This window comes from Fundulus heteroclitus, chromosome 4 (genome assembly GCF_011125445.2).
Source record: "Fundulus heteroclitus isolate FHET01 chromosome 4, MU-UCD_Fhet_4.1, whole genome shotgun sequence".
In the NCBI taxonomy this organism is placed as follows: Eukaryota; Metazoa; Chordata; class Actinopteri; order Cyprinodontiformes; family Fundulidae; genus Fundulus; species Fundulus heteroclitus.
The window spans coordinates 29,444,006-29,461,259 of NC_046364.1; the positions used below are offsets into that span (position 1 = coordinate 29,444,006).

The 17,254-nt window shown below is 41.2% G+C and overlaps 1 protein-coding gene across 1 annotated transcript in view; it reads left to right on the plus strand.

The window, feature by feature from the left end:
* Positions 1 to 17,254, plus strand: part of pde8a (phosphodiesterase 8A) — a 72,663-nt gene that overhangs the window by 36,166 nt on the left and 19,243 nt on the right. The window contains exons 2-11 of the mRNA XM_036136340.1: positions 2,727 to 2,783; positions 8,594 to 8,784; positions 12,022 to 12,078; positions 12,303 to 12,357; positions 12,599 to 12,687; positions 15,326 to 15,404; positions 15,735 to 15,875; positions 16,376 to 16,464; positions 16,554 to 16,605; positions 16,711 to 16,753. Coding sequence (XP_035992233.1) covers positions 2,727 to 2,783; positions 8,594 to 8,784; positions 12,022 to 12,078; positions 12,303 to 12,357; positions 12,599 to 12,687; positions 15,326 to 15,404; positions 15,735 to 15,875; positions 16,376 to 16,464; positions 16,554 to 16,605; positions 16,711 to 16,753 — 853 coding nt within the window. The remainder of the gene's footprint in view (positions 1 to 2,726; positions 2,784 to 8,593; positions 8,785 to 12,021; positions 12,079 to 12,302; positions 12,358 to 12,598; positions 12,688 to 15,325; positions 15,405 to 15,734; positions 15,876 to 16,375; positions 16,465 to 16,553; positions 16,606 to 16,710; positions 16,754 to 17,254) is intronic.

A 17,254-nucleotide genomic window follows, 5' to 3' on the forward strand; every position in this document is an offset into this window, starting at 1 on the left:
TAAACGGGCCTCCTTCAGCTTCAGTAATCAAATGTATAGCCTTTAAAAATCATAGCTAAAGAAGCTCCTTTTATAATAAAATAATTGTGTTGGTTTTTGTTTTAGTGCTTTTGTTCTGTTCCTGCCTTGACGATTTAATAAGGTGACCCGAAGCAAGAAAGAGCAAAAATGCTCCGGCAAAAGTAACACATACAACATTACGTTCAGGCTGTAGTCAAAGAGTTGTGAAGCCCAATCCCGAGAGAACCGTGCTCGTTCCTGTGAGTTTCGAGTCCGGCTCGTGGATTTGGACTCTTTGTTCTGTTCTGCAATGTGCCGTTAGGTGTGTAACACGGCGTCGCTGCCGTCTGGGAGTGCAGTTGCCATGGGTGTGCGTTTGTGTCTCTGCTGGAGGGCTTCGCTGGCTTGTACAACTCCGAGTCGCCTCCGTAGCATAAATACAAGGATCTAACGTTTCTTTGGGCTTCGGCAGGATTTCACCTCGGCTCACATTGTTGACTTGTCAGTTTTCTTTTTTTATCAACCGAACGGGGTAGAAAGCAGCCGCTGTGTACGTTTGTGTGGTGGCAGGAGGACTCGCCAAGTCGCTGGATTTTCATAAAGCTTTATAGAAGTTGTGTAATGGTCTGGGTCTAAATTGCTTTTTTAGGAGAATAAGAGGAGAGAAAAGCAATTACTGCTTTATTCACTAATCTGTGTGAGTGAAGGACCCTAAAATGCTCTTGTTCTAGTAAGCTAGACGTTCCTGTTGTCTTTTAAAGGGTTCTTGAGCAATATTTTCTCAGGCTGTCAGAGTTTGACTTTGACTTCTTTTTCACTTGTTTTCAGGGCAGTGTTTTTGCCAAAACAGGAATAATTCAGGCGCCAAAAAAAGGATCCCGCACCAGTGATTGTCCCTGAAGGGTACAGACTTGCCAAAAACCTGTTTTAAATCGGATCTTTAGAAATGTTGTCATTAGCGGCCCGTCACAAAGAAACGATTTTTAGAGGTAAAATGTTCCATTCACTAAAGAACTTTATCACTAACAAGGCTGTAAAAAAAGCTATTGCGTAGCTAAAAATCCAATATACATTAAAGTAAAGGAAATGCTTGATGCTCGATGCCATTTTCAACACAGCAGAGACTATGAATGCAATCAGACTGACTACTGGGGAACTGGCCTAAACCTACTTAACAAGTTTTTTTTGGGTTTTTTTTTACTTAAGAAACCTGTAATGTTTTTATTGGAAAGTCTAGAGCAGGTGTCTCCATCCTGTGACTCTTAATAACTAAGTTTAAACGTACAAATAATGTAAAAAAGCTCATTTTAGCAGTCGTTTTTTCTTTTGTGCAATATCTGCATGCTAATTTGCACAAAAGAATGACACTAATGGCGCAGTGATTTTATTTTTAGCTTTCACTTTTGTGCCATTGCATTGCAACTATTTTCCCTTATTTTCCACAAATAATGAATTCAATTCATTCTCTTCTTGTAAAGCTTAGATTCTTTTCTGTAGTCTAATAACTAAAAATACAAATGGCATTGGGGTTCCTTCGTTTAACCATAAAACAAACCTGTTCTAGAGTGCAATATAAACACTGGTAAACTGCTCTTAGATTTCTATTGGCTTTGCCTCTCTAGACAAATTGAATTTTGTGGGCAGATCTGGCTTTTGCCGAAATGTCGGTCGTTGTAAAGACCGACATTTCGGCTCGAGTGCCAATTGGTTAGTACTTTACACAGCCGCGCACACGTCTTATCGTCTCCAGAAACTCGGCTCTGTCACATTATAGGCACGGTAAGCTGCTTACCATGGCTAAGAATACAGGACTGCCTTTAATGATTTTTACTTTTTTTTTACTAAAGAAAGTTGGCTTGGCAGCAAATCTGATGTGGAAGAAGGCCAAACATAAAACCTGAGCATCGATTGATGCTACCCTTCTTTTTTCTCCTGTTAATATTTGAAACATTAGCCGATGACCAGTTGAAGGATGACACATCTCCCAGGACGTGTATCGGTTCCTTCTCTGACTTTTTCTTTGGATTATAACTTAAAGACGCGACTTTCAGGCAGTGTTCAGCAGGCACGGTCCGCAGCAGAGCATCCATTACGAGAATTTGATCTGCTGAAGGACGGCCATGACTTTACAGCATTATGGGAAACTCGGCATCCTCGGAAGCAAAGTATGAAGAAATTCACAGTGGTTGAAACTTTTTACAAACGGCAGTGCTGATAGCTGAAGCAGGAAAAAAGACATTGTTATCTCAGATATGTATTTGGGAGAATAAACTCTTAATTTTATAAAAGACCTGTTTAATTGTTGGCTCATACCCACTGTTTTCTTTTTCTCCATCATGACCAAAGGTGGTCATTTCGATAAGATGTATTATAAACTGATATATTTATCAGCGTTATCTCTCATCTGTATGCGATCCCATTGAACCCAGCTGTAAATGGTTGAATAGGCCTCTTTTCCGTCTGCATGTTTGGAGAAAAATGCTGCTTTCCTCCAGCAATAATCGTCTTAAATTCATTGAATTATATATTTTCTGTTTGTGTTTGATGCTATTTCAACTTTTACACTTTCAGATGTTTCAATCAGGTCAAATGTAAAGGCATTTAAAAAAAAATAAAAAAATCTTTCGTACAAACCAAGATGGGCCTTAGATCCAATAAAAGAAGATATTCCATGTGAAATCCGTTTTAATTGTTTTTCTAACCCGTGTGTGCTTCTTTTCTTTCAGACCACTTTAACAGAGGTGCAGTTTGGACCAATGAAGCTATATAAAGACCCACTTCAGGTAAAACAACGCTGAAAAACACGCGTTTTGTGTGATGCTTCAACACATGCTAGCATGAAGGCGACGCCAGCAGTGCTATAGTGGATGCTTCATGCCTGTAACCATTACTGAGCTTTAGAGCTGAACATGGTGTGGCTGTTAGTACTTTGTGGTATAGTTTTTTTTTTTTTTAAGGATTAGCGTTTCAAAAACTGCTTTTGTTTGGCGTAACAATAAATCCGAAATATCGTCAAGACGCCACGCCTCTCTAAGGAACATGCAAACATTCACCGACGGGGAGGGAGGCTCGGCTGTTAATGGACGCGTTTGTGTGCAACGTTGCGTTTGGGCTGTCAAGGCAACGGGGCCAAATATTTGAGACCGGGAACATACCATAATGCACAATACGCGTTCTGGAAGAGCCGCACAGAGGACCACCAGTTTCGTCACTGCAGGCCGGACTGTCTCTGACGTCCGGCGGCTTACGGCACAGTTTGTGTTTTGTTCCGGCAGCTGCTGTTTGTGTGAAATCTTGGAAATCCAACTCTGTAGGAGGTTTTAAAGGCATTAAAATGTGGCATTAGTTCTTGAATCGGGCATGCACTACAGAGGTGATAGTTATAATAATGCCATTTTAAGAGCTGAGATGTAAGAATGTGCTTGTTGTCTTCGTCAGATGAAGGAAGTTTATTTTTTTATCCATGTTGGAATTCCACTTTGTTTTATTATTGATTTCACGGGAGGGAAAGAGGGGACAGTTTTAAACCTTGGGCATCGCCACCAAAACCCAGCTGGGTTTATTCTGGAGAATTAAGCCCTGTGAACCAATGCTCCGTGTATTGTGAGTGCGCAGACCCGGCTTCATTGTTTGATGCACTTGAGCGTGGCCACGGTAGGAAAGCGAGGTAGAGAGATATCCCCTTCCTGTTTTTGTCACTCACAGCTGATCCTGCCATGCCCTCCTCCTCCTCCTCCTCCTCCTCCTCCTCCTCCTCTACGTCTCCTCTCTTCTCTCGCCTCGCAGGATCTGGCCGGGGCCCTCTCTCTCTTTTGAGCCGTGACGTTGTCCAAACGCTCGCCGGCCTTTCCCTGTCACTTTTCCTGCACCCGGACATGCGTCTGCTTCATCGTGCCGTGCGTGAGACTCGCACATGTATTTATCTTCGCATGTTATAACGAGACGGGGATATCTGTCTTGGAGGACCCGATCTGGGCCCGCATTGCCCGGCTCCGCCACCTCTGCGGGAATGTTGACTCTCCTCCCAACATCCCAATGGGGAATTCTGCTCTAATTCCCCGTGCGTACCGAGCATAGTTGCAGGACTCGGAGGTGATGTATTTATGACCTGTGCACTTATTGCTGCTTGTAGGGAAAGTACTCCTCCAGAGTGTGCGGAATACGGCCTATATCTGCCGCACCTCTGTCAGACACACGGATTCGCTGCCTCTCCCGTCCCCCTCTGAGCTCAAATCTCAGACCAGTCGAGCTCAGACTGTGAAGACGACTTGCCGTCCCTCTGTCCCTCTGTCCTGACTCAACCTCACAGGTGTGACGCGGGCCTAAATGTGCAGAACAAGCTTCCTTTTCTTTACATTCACCGCGCTGCCTGCCAACAGTCGGAGATGACGTCTGTTTGAGAGAGTGACTCATGAATCTACTCTTAGTGCAGCACTGCTCTGGGAGGCGGGCCTAAATCTCCTGTCCAGTATTTACGCAAGTGAGGGGGGAAGGCAGGGAGAGGGGGGGGGGAGGGTTGCATGGAAGCGCGGTGGCAGAGAGGGAGCTCGCTCTCAATGGCTGGCTTGATGGTAGCTGCAGCACTTTCAGCCGTAGCCTTGGCAGACCTGCTGGGGGTGGGGGTGGTGGTGGGGGGGGGAGAGCTGCAGGCAGTCAAGGCCACCTCGACTAATTGTGTCATAGATCATCACGGCCGACAATAAAACTTGTGACGCACAGGAATAAGAGCTGAGCCTGATCAATCTGGGCCCGCTCGCTCGGGGCCTGCGGGTCACACCGTAGGCTGATTATAGGGCGGCGGGCGCCGATGAGCAGGAACGCAGCAGTGACGGCAGCTGTGAGCTGCTGTGGCACTCAGGTGTCAGACTCACGTTTTGCCGATCGGCTCCCTTTTGTTGTCGTACGGCATAGATTGTTGCTGGTTCGTTGTTTTCTAGTTACAATACCTTCTATTGAAACTTGTGTTTTTTTATTATCTAATGTTGTCTAATATTAAAAGCTTTTCCGTCCTGTTTTCGGCACATGGACCTCCTGGCTAATTAATTCCATGAGATCACATCGCTGCACGTTCAATGATTCATTTAAATAACCCGGTTTTCTCAGTACTTGGCAGTCCGTCGCAAAAGCATTAGCACCCCTCCAACCTTTCACGTCGTGACGAGCTGCTCAAGCTTCCATATACTCCATTTGGATATAGTGCGATAAACCAACTTAAAGTCCTATGTGCCTGTGAGCTAGAAGGATGCGGATGTTTTGTTTTTTTAATAGTTTACAGATAGAAATTTTGAAAAGCGTGGCCACCTAGAAGCTAAAACTGTCGCCTATTCCTCTTTGTAAAATAGCTTAAGATCTTGTAGATTGGACAGGGGAGCGTCCAGTTTTAAATTTTTGCCAAAGGTTCTTACTTAGATTTGGGTTTAGGCCTTTCTGATGCATTAGCATGCTTTGATCCTAATCATTTCGTTGTAGCTCTGACTTCCGGTTCAGGGTAGTTGTCCCTTTGAAAAATGTGAACCACTGCCACAGTCTTTTACAGCCTCTAGCAGGTTTTCTCTCAGAATTACCCCGTTATTTGCTCTATACTGACAGGCTGACGGATATTATACCCAAAGCATGTTGCTCCCACCACTCTGTGTCGCTGTGGGGATGCGATGTCCAGGGTGATGTGCAGTGTACATTTCGATTGTTTTCATGCTGTAGGGTTGTTCGATATGGCTGAAAAATGTTTCACGATATAAGCCTTTCACGTCAGTCGATATCAATAATTATTGCTTTTTTTTTTTTACCTATTTGAAATAAGGACCATGGGGGGAAAAAATCTGAAATTGTACCCCTAATCCTATTAAATGTGACCTTTAACCTTTAAAAAGAGGTCAGCCCTACCATCAACCTTGCTAAGCTTAGCCGTGAGAGGTCGAGGGGCTTAATCCTCTCCTCTGCCTACATCCCCCAGAATGCCGTGCAGTTCTGGATTGGAGTTCAGTAAAATTATGGATGATTTTATGGGACATATTTTCTATTGCTATTGATCAGGTGCCTATCGTAATATATATTGTTTTTTATATATTGTTTTTGTTCTTGCTACCTTGAATAAACCTTTTTGGTTCTTGCAGAGTATTTATTGATCTTCAGGGTTATTGCCACATTAAAGCTTGTTGGTTAGGATGCCAGCAGCTTATCTTGTACATGGTTTTTAAAAGGCATGAGCACAAACTACCAGCAGTTTTGGTGTCTGTTTATCGGCTTCCTGTTTGTTGTTTAACTCCATTTTAAAATTGTATTGCTTACGTTTTAAAATGATGAGTAATTTAAACAACTGCATCTTATTTATGGAGTATTGTACAGAGATTCATACTGAAATGGGAACGTGGTGAGCTTTTCGTGCCTTTGTTGCGTTTTTTGTTGGAAAACCACCGGGATTTAATTGTTGTGGTTCTACCTGCCATTAGTAATATAAGCCAGTACCAACACATTTCCCTCCTTTTTGTGGATGGACTTGCCTCAGGTTGCTCCGCAGACTGTAAAGTACTCCACTTGTCCCTCCAGTTTAATATTAAGTCTCTTTTATACATGTACAAGCCATATTGGAAATGGGAGTCTTGGTGTCTTTGTTTTTGATTATTTTTCTAACCTCGAACTCGTAGATTTCTACTCCTCCGTGTAAATAGAACCGACTAATGCTTCTGCATCTTCCCGCTGCTCTCCACGGCATCATTTGAATGCGTTAAAGACACGTTTCTGTTCCATGCTATAAAACTTGACAACTGATTTAAAGATGAATAGATTTTACTTTGCCCACCTCCATATGCTAATCTGACCTCCTATTGGCTGGAATAACTTTAGTCAGACAGCTCTTGCAGCCATCGATCATTCCCTAACATCGGTCCGATTAAGGTTGGCCCCACTCCTCTCTTTTGTCTGGGAGATGTTTGATGGGTTCCTTCTTGATGTTGGAGTTTTTTTTTTTTTCCCATTTCATGTTGCCCCAGAGCATCACAGTATCAGCCCAGGACTTTCCATTTTTTTAGTTTTCAGCTGGTCCTCGGTGGATTCCCTGGCCTGTTTTGGTCGTTGTCACGTCACCTGGTCAAGTTCTGCTTCAGCTTTAGTTGTTTTGCGGATGGTTTCACATGTTCATCAACCACAGTCTGGTCTGACGTAGAATCCACAGTGGATTTCACGGGCCTGGTCCTGCTGCTGCACCCCCAAACCATGACACTCCCACAATAACCTTTTGGGTTTTTTGATACTTCTATCGCTTTTAGGGTGAACTTGCTTGGCCACTTTAGGAGTTGTTTTGAATGTCCTCTTCAAGTTCTTTTCAGACCTCTTTAAATCCATTGCTAGACTCATAAGCTGCTACAATGTTCTTTCTGAAGGCCTCAGACTCCTCTTTCCATCTTGACACTCAATTCAACAAACTGGAGCATCAAGCTAAATGTCAGAGGGACAAAGCTCCATCAATATGCTCAGTAATGATTTTCCAATCATATTGTCCTGTTTGTGATTTTAGCTATTTTAAGATTTTAAATGTGTCTAAATATGTTAGGGGAAAAAAACACTTTCTGTGATAGGGTGTCCTGATTATTTTTTATGATGAATCTATTTGTTGAGTATTTTTTCAATTTGAAGATAATTATTATGTTATTTAGATCAATTTCACCCTGTTCTGCCTCCGTTTTGTGTTTCTTTTAAAATGCTATATAAATTAGATAATTTTATAATACAGTTTAAACTGTTACCAATTAAACTGCCATGTCTTTCCACAGCCATGCTTATAATGTGGTATAATAAATTATTACATGTAAAATCACAGCATTATGGGGTTAGTTTGGTAGTGATAATGGTTTAATTATGCTTTTGCCTCAAATTTTCCAGACTTCACATTTGACTTAACAGCTATAGATCATTCCTAAAAGTCGGTCGCAGTGGTAAAGGTACCAATAGATACATTTTTGACTCTTCTTCTTGAGATGTGTAAATATCTCCAAAATAGATTCAATCTTCCATTTCAAAAGCATAATCTAAAAATGGAAAAAAAAAAATCTTTTGCACTCCTTCAATAATGAACTTTGGAGAATTTTGTCTCAGCATTTCCTGATTTAAGATTAACACAAATTTGACTTTCTTGAACGACATGTTCTCTCTTTACTCCAATTATAAAATGCGGCCACAAGAAATTGGCCCCAATCAAATTATATTTATACCCTGGAAAAATGGGAAGTCATAGGTTACTGAATCAGAGCTCAACACTTGGATCAGCTGCAAAAGTAAGGTATAAATAATAAAAAAAAAATTCAGCTAACTTTACTTTGAAGGAATTGTTAGGTGTGACAATAATTCTTGCAAATTATAAATGAAAAGAATAAAATGAAAATAAACTAAATATTTCAGGGGTGTCCCCCTACTGTGTGATGGACAGGTGACATGTCCAGGGTGCACATCACCTCTCACCCAATGATTAAAAAATATATATATATATTGCAATTGTAGGCTCAAAATTGCAAAAGGTCTTATTTAAACCATAACCTTGACCTTGAATAAATAAACTAAGTTCTAATATGCATGTCCTTGGTCATTTCTTGTCTTGCAGGTACTTTTAGTTTTTGCCAAAGAGGACAGTCAAAGTAATGGCTTCTGCTGGGCGTGTGAGAAGGCCAACTACAGGTGCAGCATGGCGCGGACGCCTGAATCCGCTCTTGAATGCTTCTCGGAGAAGCATCACGACCTCGTCATCATTGACCACAGACATTCCAGACACTTTGACGCTGAAGCACTGTGCCGGTAAGGCAGCTCACTTATCGCTGCTGGGAATGTTTCTCCAATGTTGTTGACTTTAGCGTCCTTTAATCCTGACACCTTTTAAAATGGCAAGCTTTTTTTTGAGGGAGTGGAAAAAATTGAAAGGCGATTTCGTCAAGAAAATCTGTGTTGAAAATCAATGTGCGATAGATTTATTCAGGTCTACATTCATTTAGCTACCAGGGTTCCCACTCACTCTCGAAAAGTGTGGAAAAAGAACTACAGACAAAACAAAATATGTATATATGTGTAAATATTTCCTTCGTTCCTGTCCCTACCTTATGCCCTTCTTTCCTTCCTTCTTTGCTTTTTTGTTTGTCTTGTCTTTACATTTGTTAGATCCTTCCTTCCTTCCTTCCTTCCTTCCTTCCTTCCTTCCTTCCTTCCTTCCTTCCTTCCTTCCTTCCTTCCTTCCTTCCTTCCTTCCTTCCTTCCTTCCTTCCTTCCTTCCTTCCTTCCTTCCTTCCTTCCTTCCTTCCTTCCTTCCTTCCTGTCATTCCTGTCATTTATTCCTTGTGTCCTACCTCCTTTCCATTCTTTTTTTTTTTTCTTTTTTTTTTTCAGGTTATATTCGAATGCTTTCTGTCTCTAGAAAAATCTTCCATAATGGCACAGTGAAATATTTTATTTTCTATTTTAAAATAATGACAGACTGTGAGCTCTGCAATGCTGAGTCTGGAAAAGTTTGCTGTAATGTGAAAGATGTGTAGGAACCCTGAGCTAATTCTTGGAGAGGCTAAAATCTACAATGAGTCCTCCTTGAGTTCATAGCCGTTCATCACATAGTTTTAGCTGTTGTTTTCTGCTTCTGCTGAGATTCATTTTGCAGTTAAGCCCCCAAAAGAACCATACCCCTGGCAGCGTTAGATCAAAATTTAATGTTTTGAGAAAGGCCTCTGTCAAAAATAAGCAGTTTCTGCTTTCATTTATGTTTGATTAATAATGGAAAGTCAAAAATAAATTTTATCTTGACAATTTGTTTTTGGTGATGAGCTCCAAATCCTTTAAAGTTGGAAGGCCTCCTTGCCATCACGCTAACGTTTAGTTCCCTCCACAGATTCTCTGTCAGATCTAAGTCCAGTTGCCAAAAGTCACATGTGGGGAACCCCAAGGTTCAGTCATGGGACCCCTTTTCTATTCAATATCTATATGCTCCCACCAGCTGAGGTTATAACAAGAAATAAAAATAGTTACCATAACTATGCAGATGATACACAGCTCTACATTACAATGTCGCCAGGTGACTCTGAATGCATTCATGCACTGAATGGATGCTTAGAACAAATCAATGCATGGATGTGCTAAAACTTTCTCCAGCTGGACAGAAACAAAACTGAAGTTACTATATTTGGACCTACAGAGGATCGAACTAGAGTCAGCACGCAGCTTCAGTTATTACAACTATGAACTAGTGATTGGGCCTGAAATCTGGGTGTAGTGATGGACTCAGGCCTTAATTTTAAGAAGACATAAAGACAGTTACAAAGTCAGCCTGCTACCACCTGAAGAGTATTTTCATGATTGAAGGACTGATGTACCAACAAGATCTAGAGAAAGTCATCCATGCGTTTATCTTTAGTCGCATTGATTACTGCAACAGTGTCTTTACAGGTTTGCTCAAAAAAATCAGACAGACAGCTGCAGCTGATCCAGAACGCTGCTGCTCGTGTTCTCACTAAAACCAGGAAGATGGAGCACATCAGCCCGCTTCTAAAGTCCTTACACTGACTCCCTGTAGATCAGAGAAGAAACTTTAAAATACTTCTGTTAGTCTATAAATCACTGAACGGCTTAGCATGAAAATACATTAAAGACCTGTTGTTGCTGTATCAACCCTCCAGACTACTTAGATATTCCTGTTCTGGTCTACTCTGCAGACCCAGAACCAAAGATGGAGAAGCAGCATTCAGTTCCTTTGCTCCACAAATCAGTTGAAACACTGAGTTTCTTTAAATCAAGACTGAAAACCCACCTGTTTAGGGTTATTTTCAGCACATAATAACAGGAACAGTGACCAACATATTTGACGTGTATTGGTGTTTTCATTTGGTACAACTTAATGTTTGTTACTGGTCTCACAACCAGTGACTGTTTCGATGTGTTTACGATGTTTTTATGTTTTCGTGATTTAAAGCACTTTAAACCACCTTGCTGCTGAAACGGGCTATACAAATAAACTTGACTTAAAATTGAAAATTAAATTTAAACCTAAATCTCACAGGAATAGGAATAATAACTCAAGGCTTAACTGTAACTTTCAGAGTTTTCTCAGGTTTCTCAAAAACTGTTTAGACTTTCTGGATAACAAATTCTTAATCACTCTTGATTAAAATAAATTTCCATATTAAATCAAATTTTAGCCCAAGGTTGAATACTATTTATTTATTTATTGCTTGTAATCCTCTTGCAAGAAAACCATTTACACTGATGTTGTTTATAATTGTTGGCTATATTACTCTAACAATGAAAGTCTTCTAATTTATTTATATATATATATATATATATATATATATATATATATATATATATATATATATATATATTTAAAACAAATTCTGAAAATGACTTCATTTGCTTGGTTTTTCATTGCCCTCAGTGGCATCCTAACTCAAGTTTGCAAACTACAGATTTAGGGCCTGTGATCCAACGCGTGCCAGGGGACTATGATTGGACCAGCTGTAGCACTGCTGGATCTTTGAGTTTCAGTCCTCATGGTTACGCTTCTCATTGTGTGTAAACGGCCGGTTGGTTTTTGGCCTGCCAGGCATTTTTTATTTTTTTTTTTTACCCTCCACCTTGTGGATTTTATGTCACTGACAAACTAGCGGTGCCTGGCCCATACCACTGTCTATCTTTAGCCTCGGCTCAAACCAAAAGCGCATTTACAAACATCCATTTGCCATGCCCGGCGTGTATGTTAACCCTGTTCATTTTGGCCGATCCATATGTTCAGTGTACGCGCTCAGGCTCCGGTGGCGGGTGGGGACGGGGGGACTAAAGGGCCTTTATGGCCGCTGGCTGGGGGAAACCACAGGCGGACGGGTGGCCCTGTACACTGCATTCTTTCAGAGGCCTCGGCCTGCTCGCAGCGCTCCACCCCTCGGTTCGGCCTGCCTGCGAGAATCGGAGCGTGAAAAACTGAAAATACATTGATTTGATGCCACAGGCTTTTCCACCCGCCCGCTCTCTGGCTAAAAGGCTCCCTCTGTTTACATTCAGGTCAATTAGAGCGGTCAACTCCTCAGAAAACACTGTGATAGTGGCCGTCGTGAAAAGGTACGTGTTTGCTCTTTATTTATTTTTTTATTTTTTTACATGGTCTCTTGTAGGTAGCTTGTGATTAGGGGAAACGTTGGGAGAAAAATTATTAACCTGATGTGTGTGCCTGCAGCCTGTCATCTGTAGCAGCCCTCAGATGTTCTCCAAACAAGCATTTATCATGTGCTGCTTTGCTTCCTAACATGCATTTCTTTTTTTCTTCTTCTTCTTCTTTTTTTAAGGCCAGACAGAGAGGAAGCCTCTGTGATGCCGCTGATCAATGCTGGCTTTAATAGGGTAAGCTCAAAGTACACAGTGTGTCTTATGCTGCCTGAAAATGTAGTTTTCCACTGATAAGACTTGGATTTGTAGCTGATTTATCCCCCCCCCCCTCCCCGAAATATGAAAGTCTTCACTAAAGCTCCTGTTTTTTTTTTTTTATTTGTGAGAATGCACTCACTTGCCCATGCATGGACCAGCATTCCATATTGTAGGTTTTGATCCCCTTTCGACTGACCTGTGCTGCTCTGACCCTTAGAGGTATGTGGAAAATGCCAATGTGATGGCCTGCTACAATGAGCTGCTACAGCTGGAGCACGGAGAGGTGCGGGCACAGTTCAAACTGAGGTGAGTCATGCCTGCAGCTACACTTCGCTGTGCTTAATCTCTGTATCAGTGGCGAAATACCTGTTACGATTAAGCCTTCTATACCTCGCTGCCCACACCCGACCCTCCCGACCCTCCTCACCTTGGACACACAGAAAAATAAATGTGTCTGCAGTAAAAAAAAAAAAAACAAGCACTCCTAATACGGCTGCGAATGAATCGCACGGTTTCCAGCAGATATGACGTTAAATGGGCGTTACACACAATTATAATCCAGCGGAACTGTTAAAGTTTCTCTAATTTAAACATACGTTAAATCTTTTTTGTTGGTTATTGACAGATATTAGTTGGCATGAGAGTAACACGCTATGGATGGAGTAAAAATACCATATATACGCATACTTTCTGTATACCATGATCTCCTTGCTTATACTTAAAATATTGACAATAAAGTTAATAAAGTTCTGGGTTTCTTATTGCACATTCATTTTAGGAACTTCATTTAAGTTGCTTGTTAGATTTTATTTATCTATCTATTTGGGTGTAGATTTTTTTATCTTATCGTTTTTAATATTCTGGTTATTAAACTCTGTTGCTATGATGGAGACTTTGTTGCTCACATGCTCTGCTATGGGAGTACAATTTATTGGATTTTAATAATGTTATATGTGACATTCATTTATATATATATATTTTTTTTATACAGATTCAAGCGAAAGTATAGAAGAAACACTTGTTTGGTTTAGACCTTTTCAAGGACTTGTTGTACAGGCTATTAAACCTTTTTGTTAGTAATCCAAGTATAACACGTATATGTTAGATGGTTTATTGGATTACCTGCTCAGTTAATCCGCCGGCAGTCGGTTGCTTAACAGACAAGCCACTCATAGGTTTCCAGGTATGGTTTTAAAACAGTTTCGCTGTAACAAGGGTCATGGGTTTCCACACCTATAACTGTCCGTGTCTTTTTGCGCCTGTGGAAATGTGTAGTAGCCTTCTGTTATCCATCTGAAAGCCTCGCCTATTTACCAATGCAAAGCAGGCCAAATGAAGACTGCTGAACCAGTGTGCATAGTAAATTGTAGACAAACCATCAGCCGTCACACAACCATCGACTGTACATGGGACCAGAGCTGAACCAACCTGGTTTAATGAGATGATATACAACTCTAGACCAATAATTAAAAATATATAATGGTAACCTCTTCAGTCTCCATTGATATTTACTCACTAAAAATGTCCTTCTGTCTATTTGAGGTAGGGGGTTGTCCATAAGATATGCTTTTGCCTCCCAGAGGCTCATTGTGTTGATTGTTTCAAGACCCGAGTGTTCAACCCAACACAGTTCTGTCAGGATTGCTTTCACTGAAAGCCTCCCTCTCCAGCTTAACAGAAGACCTTTGAATGTCGCCTGTGCCTTAAATGTTAAATTGTTACTGTTTTAAACGTTATGTTGTTCCCATAACAATATCTCCAGCATTTTATTTGTCAAATTAATCCCGCTTAATGTGGCTGTTTTGCTGTAGTTGTCCGTCTTGCCCACTTTGACGTGTCTTCTGCTGCCTTTCTTGGCCAGGCCACCGTTGTGGAAAAAGGACTTGGTCTCAACAGTTCTTTCATCTCCTTATGCACTTAAATTGTCTCAAGCTGCAAAACTTTATATATATATATATATATATATATATATATATATATATATATATATATATATATATATATATATATATATATATATATATATATAAACATAGCCTGACTAAAATGATGTTGTAGTATTGAAACAAAAACAAAATCCCTTGGTTGATTCTCAATGTCAGTGTTAGCTGTCACTTGTATGTAAATCGTCCGCTAGAATACCCAGCAGCCATGAGGAAATCTGTGATTGGCTGCCAATTAAAATATGATGCAGTATATATATTCCCCTCAAAACCTATTTTCTCAGTAATTTTAATGGGCTACGTTCACCAACCAGAAAGCAGCATACCCAGCGTAGGGGAAGCCCTTCCTGACCTTTCCCCTACCATGCTGCGTTCAGATAATAACCACAGAAACAACCTCATTTTTGTACCCTTATATCATAGATAAACAAACAAGGGCTTATTATATAAGAAAAAAACAATGTTAAAAGAGAAAACCTTTTTTAGATTTACAAATTTTTATGCAATTGAACCATTAATTATTATTTCCCCTTGCAGATTTTGGTCTGGATTAATCTTTAGATTTTTCTAACCCATTTCCTCTGATTGGAAATAAGATGATCTGTTTGGAGCAGCCCCGTCCAGAGCACTGACTTGACTCTGACAGAGAATCTGATCGAGGGAACCGAGGATTAGGGGCGATGGCACTCAGGCCTTCCAGCCTCAAAGAGAAATCGTCAAACTCCCAAAACTCTGCTCAGCAAATGTAAAAATGGCTGTAATGCACATGAAGAGTTTACCAATCGACATTGACAAGCATATAAAAATTGTTTTACATGTTTTTTTTTCTATTCTTATTTTTCCAAAGTAACACTCTTTAGGTCTTTTTTTTATTTTATTTTCTTTTATTTGCTCGTCTTGTTTCGCCTCAGAAACAAACCACTTGGTTAAATAAGTTTGGGCTAAACTGTGTGGGTCTTGAAAATGATCAAATGTCTGCTCTTGTTGTCTGTCCTCACCAGGGCTAGCAATGCCATTTTCACAGCTCTGGAACAAAGCCAAGACGCCATAGAGATCACTTCTGAAGATCAAGTCATTCAGGTGGGGGGGTTTATTCCACTTCTTTTTTTATGCTTCCCCTCCAACCTTGCATGTCTTTCATTCTATCCCTCTGTCCTGCACGGTTCCTTTTTTCTTTATTTTTCCTAAAACACTCCAAATCATGTCTCGTGACCTCGGACTTCTTTCAGGGGTAGTAGTTGATTCTGTCACTTAAATGCTCCTGAAACACTGCAGCCTGTCGTTTCAGGGGGGGATTTCTTCTTTATCTTATCAGCTGAAAATGTTTCTTTTCCCCCTCTTCTGTTAATTAATAGACGTTTGGTTTACTGTGTCTGAGCTAATGGCTTTTCTTTCGTCCCCCTTTTACAGTATGTGAATCCTGCCTATGAGTCCATCATGGGCTACCAACAAGGCGAGCTAATAGGGAAGGAAATAATAGAAGTGCCTAAAAGTGAGAAGAATAAGCCTGATCTCCTTGAAACGATAAACTCCTGCATACTGAAAGGAAAGGTAACGTGTAACCCTTCGACACCTTGAGTTGCACGCATGACACGTTCCTGCTCAGACCCATCCTTCTGCCCCGTGGTGCTGGTGCAGATCACCGGCGCGATGCACCCCACATGTCTGCGTCCACGCGGGCACGAGCCTTTCCTGCAGCGCCGGCCGTCCAGCGGCTCTGTTTCATGTGCAGTAATCTCGCTACACAGAGCGCGAAGGTCAGTCCTGGACAGGCTCGCAGCAGGAAGGGCCTTTTTAAGCTGCGGGTGGTAAGGGAGGTGGGGGGGGCGGACATGAAACGAGCGTACTGGACTCCAGTGGCGCTCCCTCTGTCCATTAAAGCGGGTCGCCATTCTCTGAAAGTGCTCTGACCCGCTCCATCCCGCCGCCTGTTGCACCAACACCGCACGCACGACAAAGCTGCAGCCAGGACACTTTCAGCTTTTGCCTTATTTATTTTTTAGCCACGATGCCGTTAAAGCCGCACGTCGGCCCGTTGTGCTCTGTTGCAGGAGTGGCAGGGGATTTATTATGCCAAAAAGAAGAATGGAGACAACATTCAGCAAAATGTGAAGATCACACCTGTAATTGGACAGGGAGGGTGAGCGGGTTTTTAAAGAACAAATAATGACTCTATTCGCCGCGCCTTTTGTTTTACCTGATGTAATCTTGTGCCTTTGTCCTTCACAGAAAAATCAGACACTATGTGTCTATCAACAGGCCTTTAAATGATAATAACAAGGTGAGATTACAGTTTTGGTGAATAGTGAGGAACGGGAAAGGTTTCTTTGGTTTACTTTAAGTCAATGTGTCCCCCCCCCCCCCCCAACCCCGTTTGTCTGTGCAGAGCGATAAATCCACTGAACGTGTGCAGGCAGAGTCGCAAACAGGTGAGATCAATATTTTAACGTGATCCTTGAAAATGCCAATCTTTTAAGGCTTCTTGCTCCTACGTCTGACCCCTTTGCGATAGCTGGTTGTCGCATGTTGTTATTGCCGTAGGACAAGAGTGCCAGAAGTGCCGCAACTTAATAAATAAATAGATGCCACAAACAAACTAGTCACTAATAATAAACACATCTAATAAATATATACTTACAATTTCCTGAATTTGTAAACAATAAATAGACGTAAAATCAACCAATTAGGTTATTTATGTTGGAATCATGAATCTGAATTTCTTTTTTTTATCTATTTTTGATCGAAACTTTGAATCGGCAGCATTTGCCACCATTTCTTCTTTGTTTATATGCCCAGTTTTAGGATTAGACCACAACATATTTACTATTGAAGATTGCAAGAATAGTTTTGGGGTTTACATCAAGGCAACACTGACATTGGGCTTAATTTTTTTTTTTCCTTCTGACTGTCAGGGGTGAATCCAAGGGTTT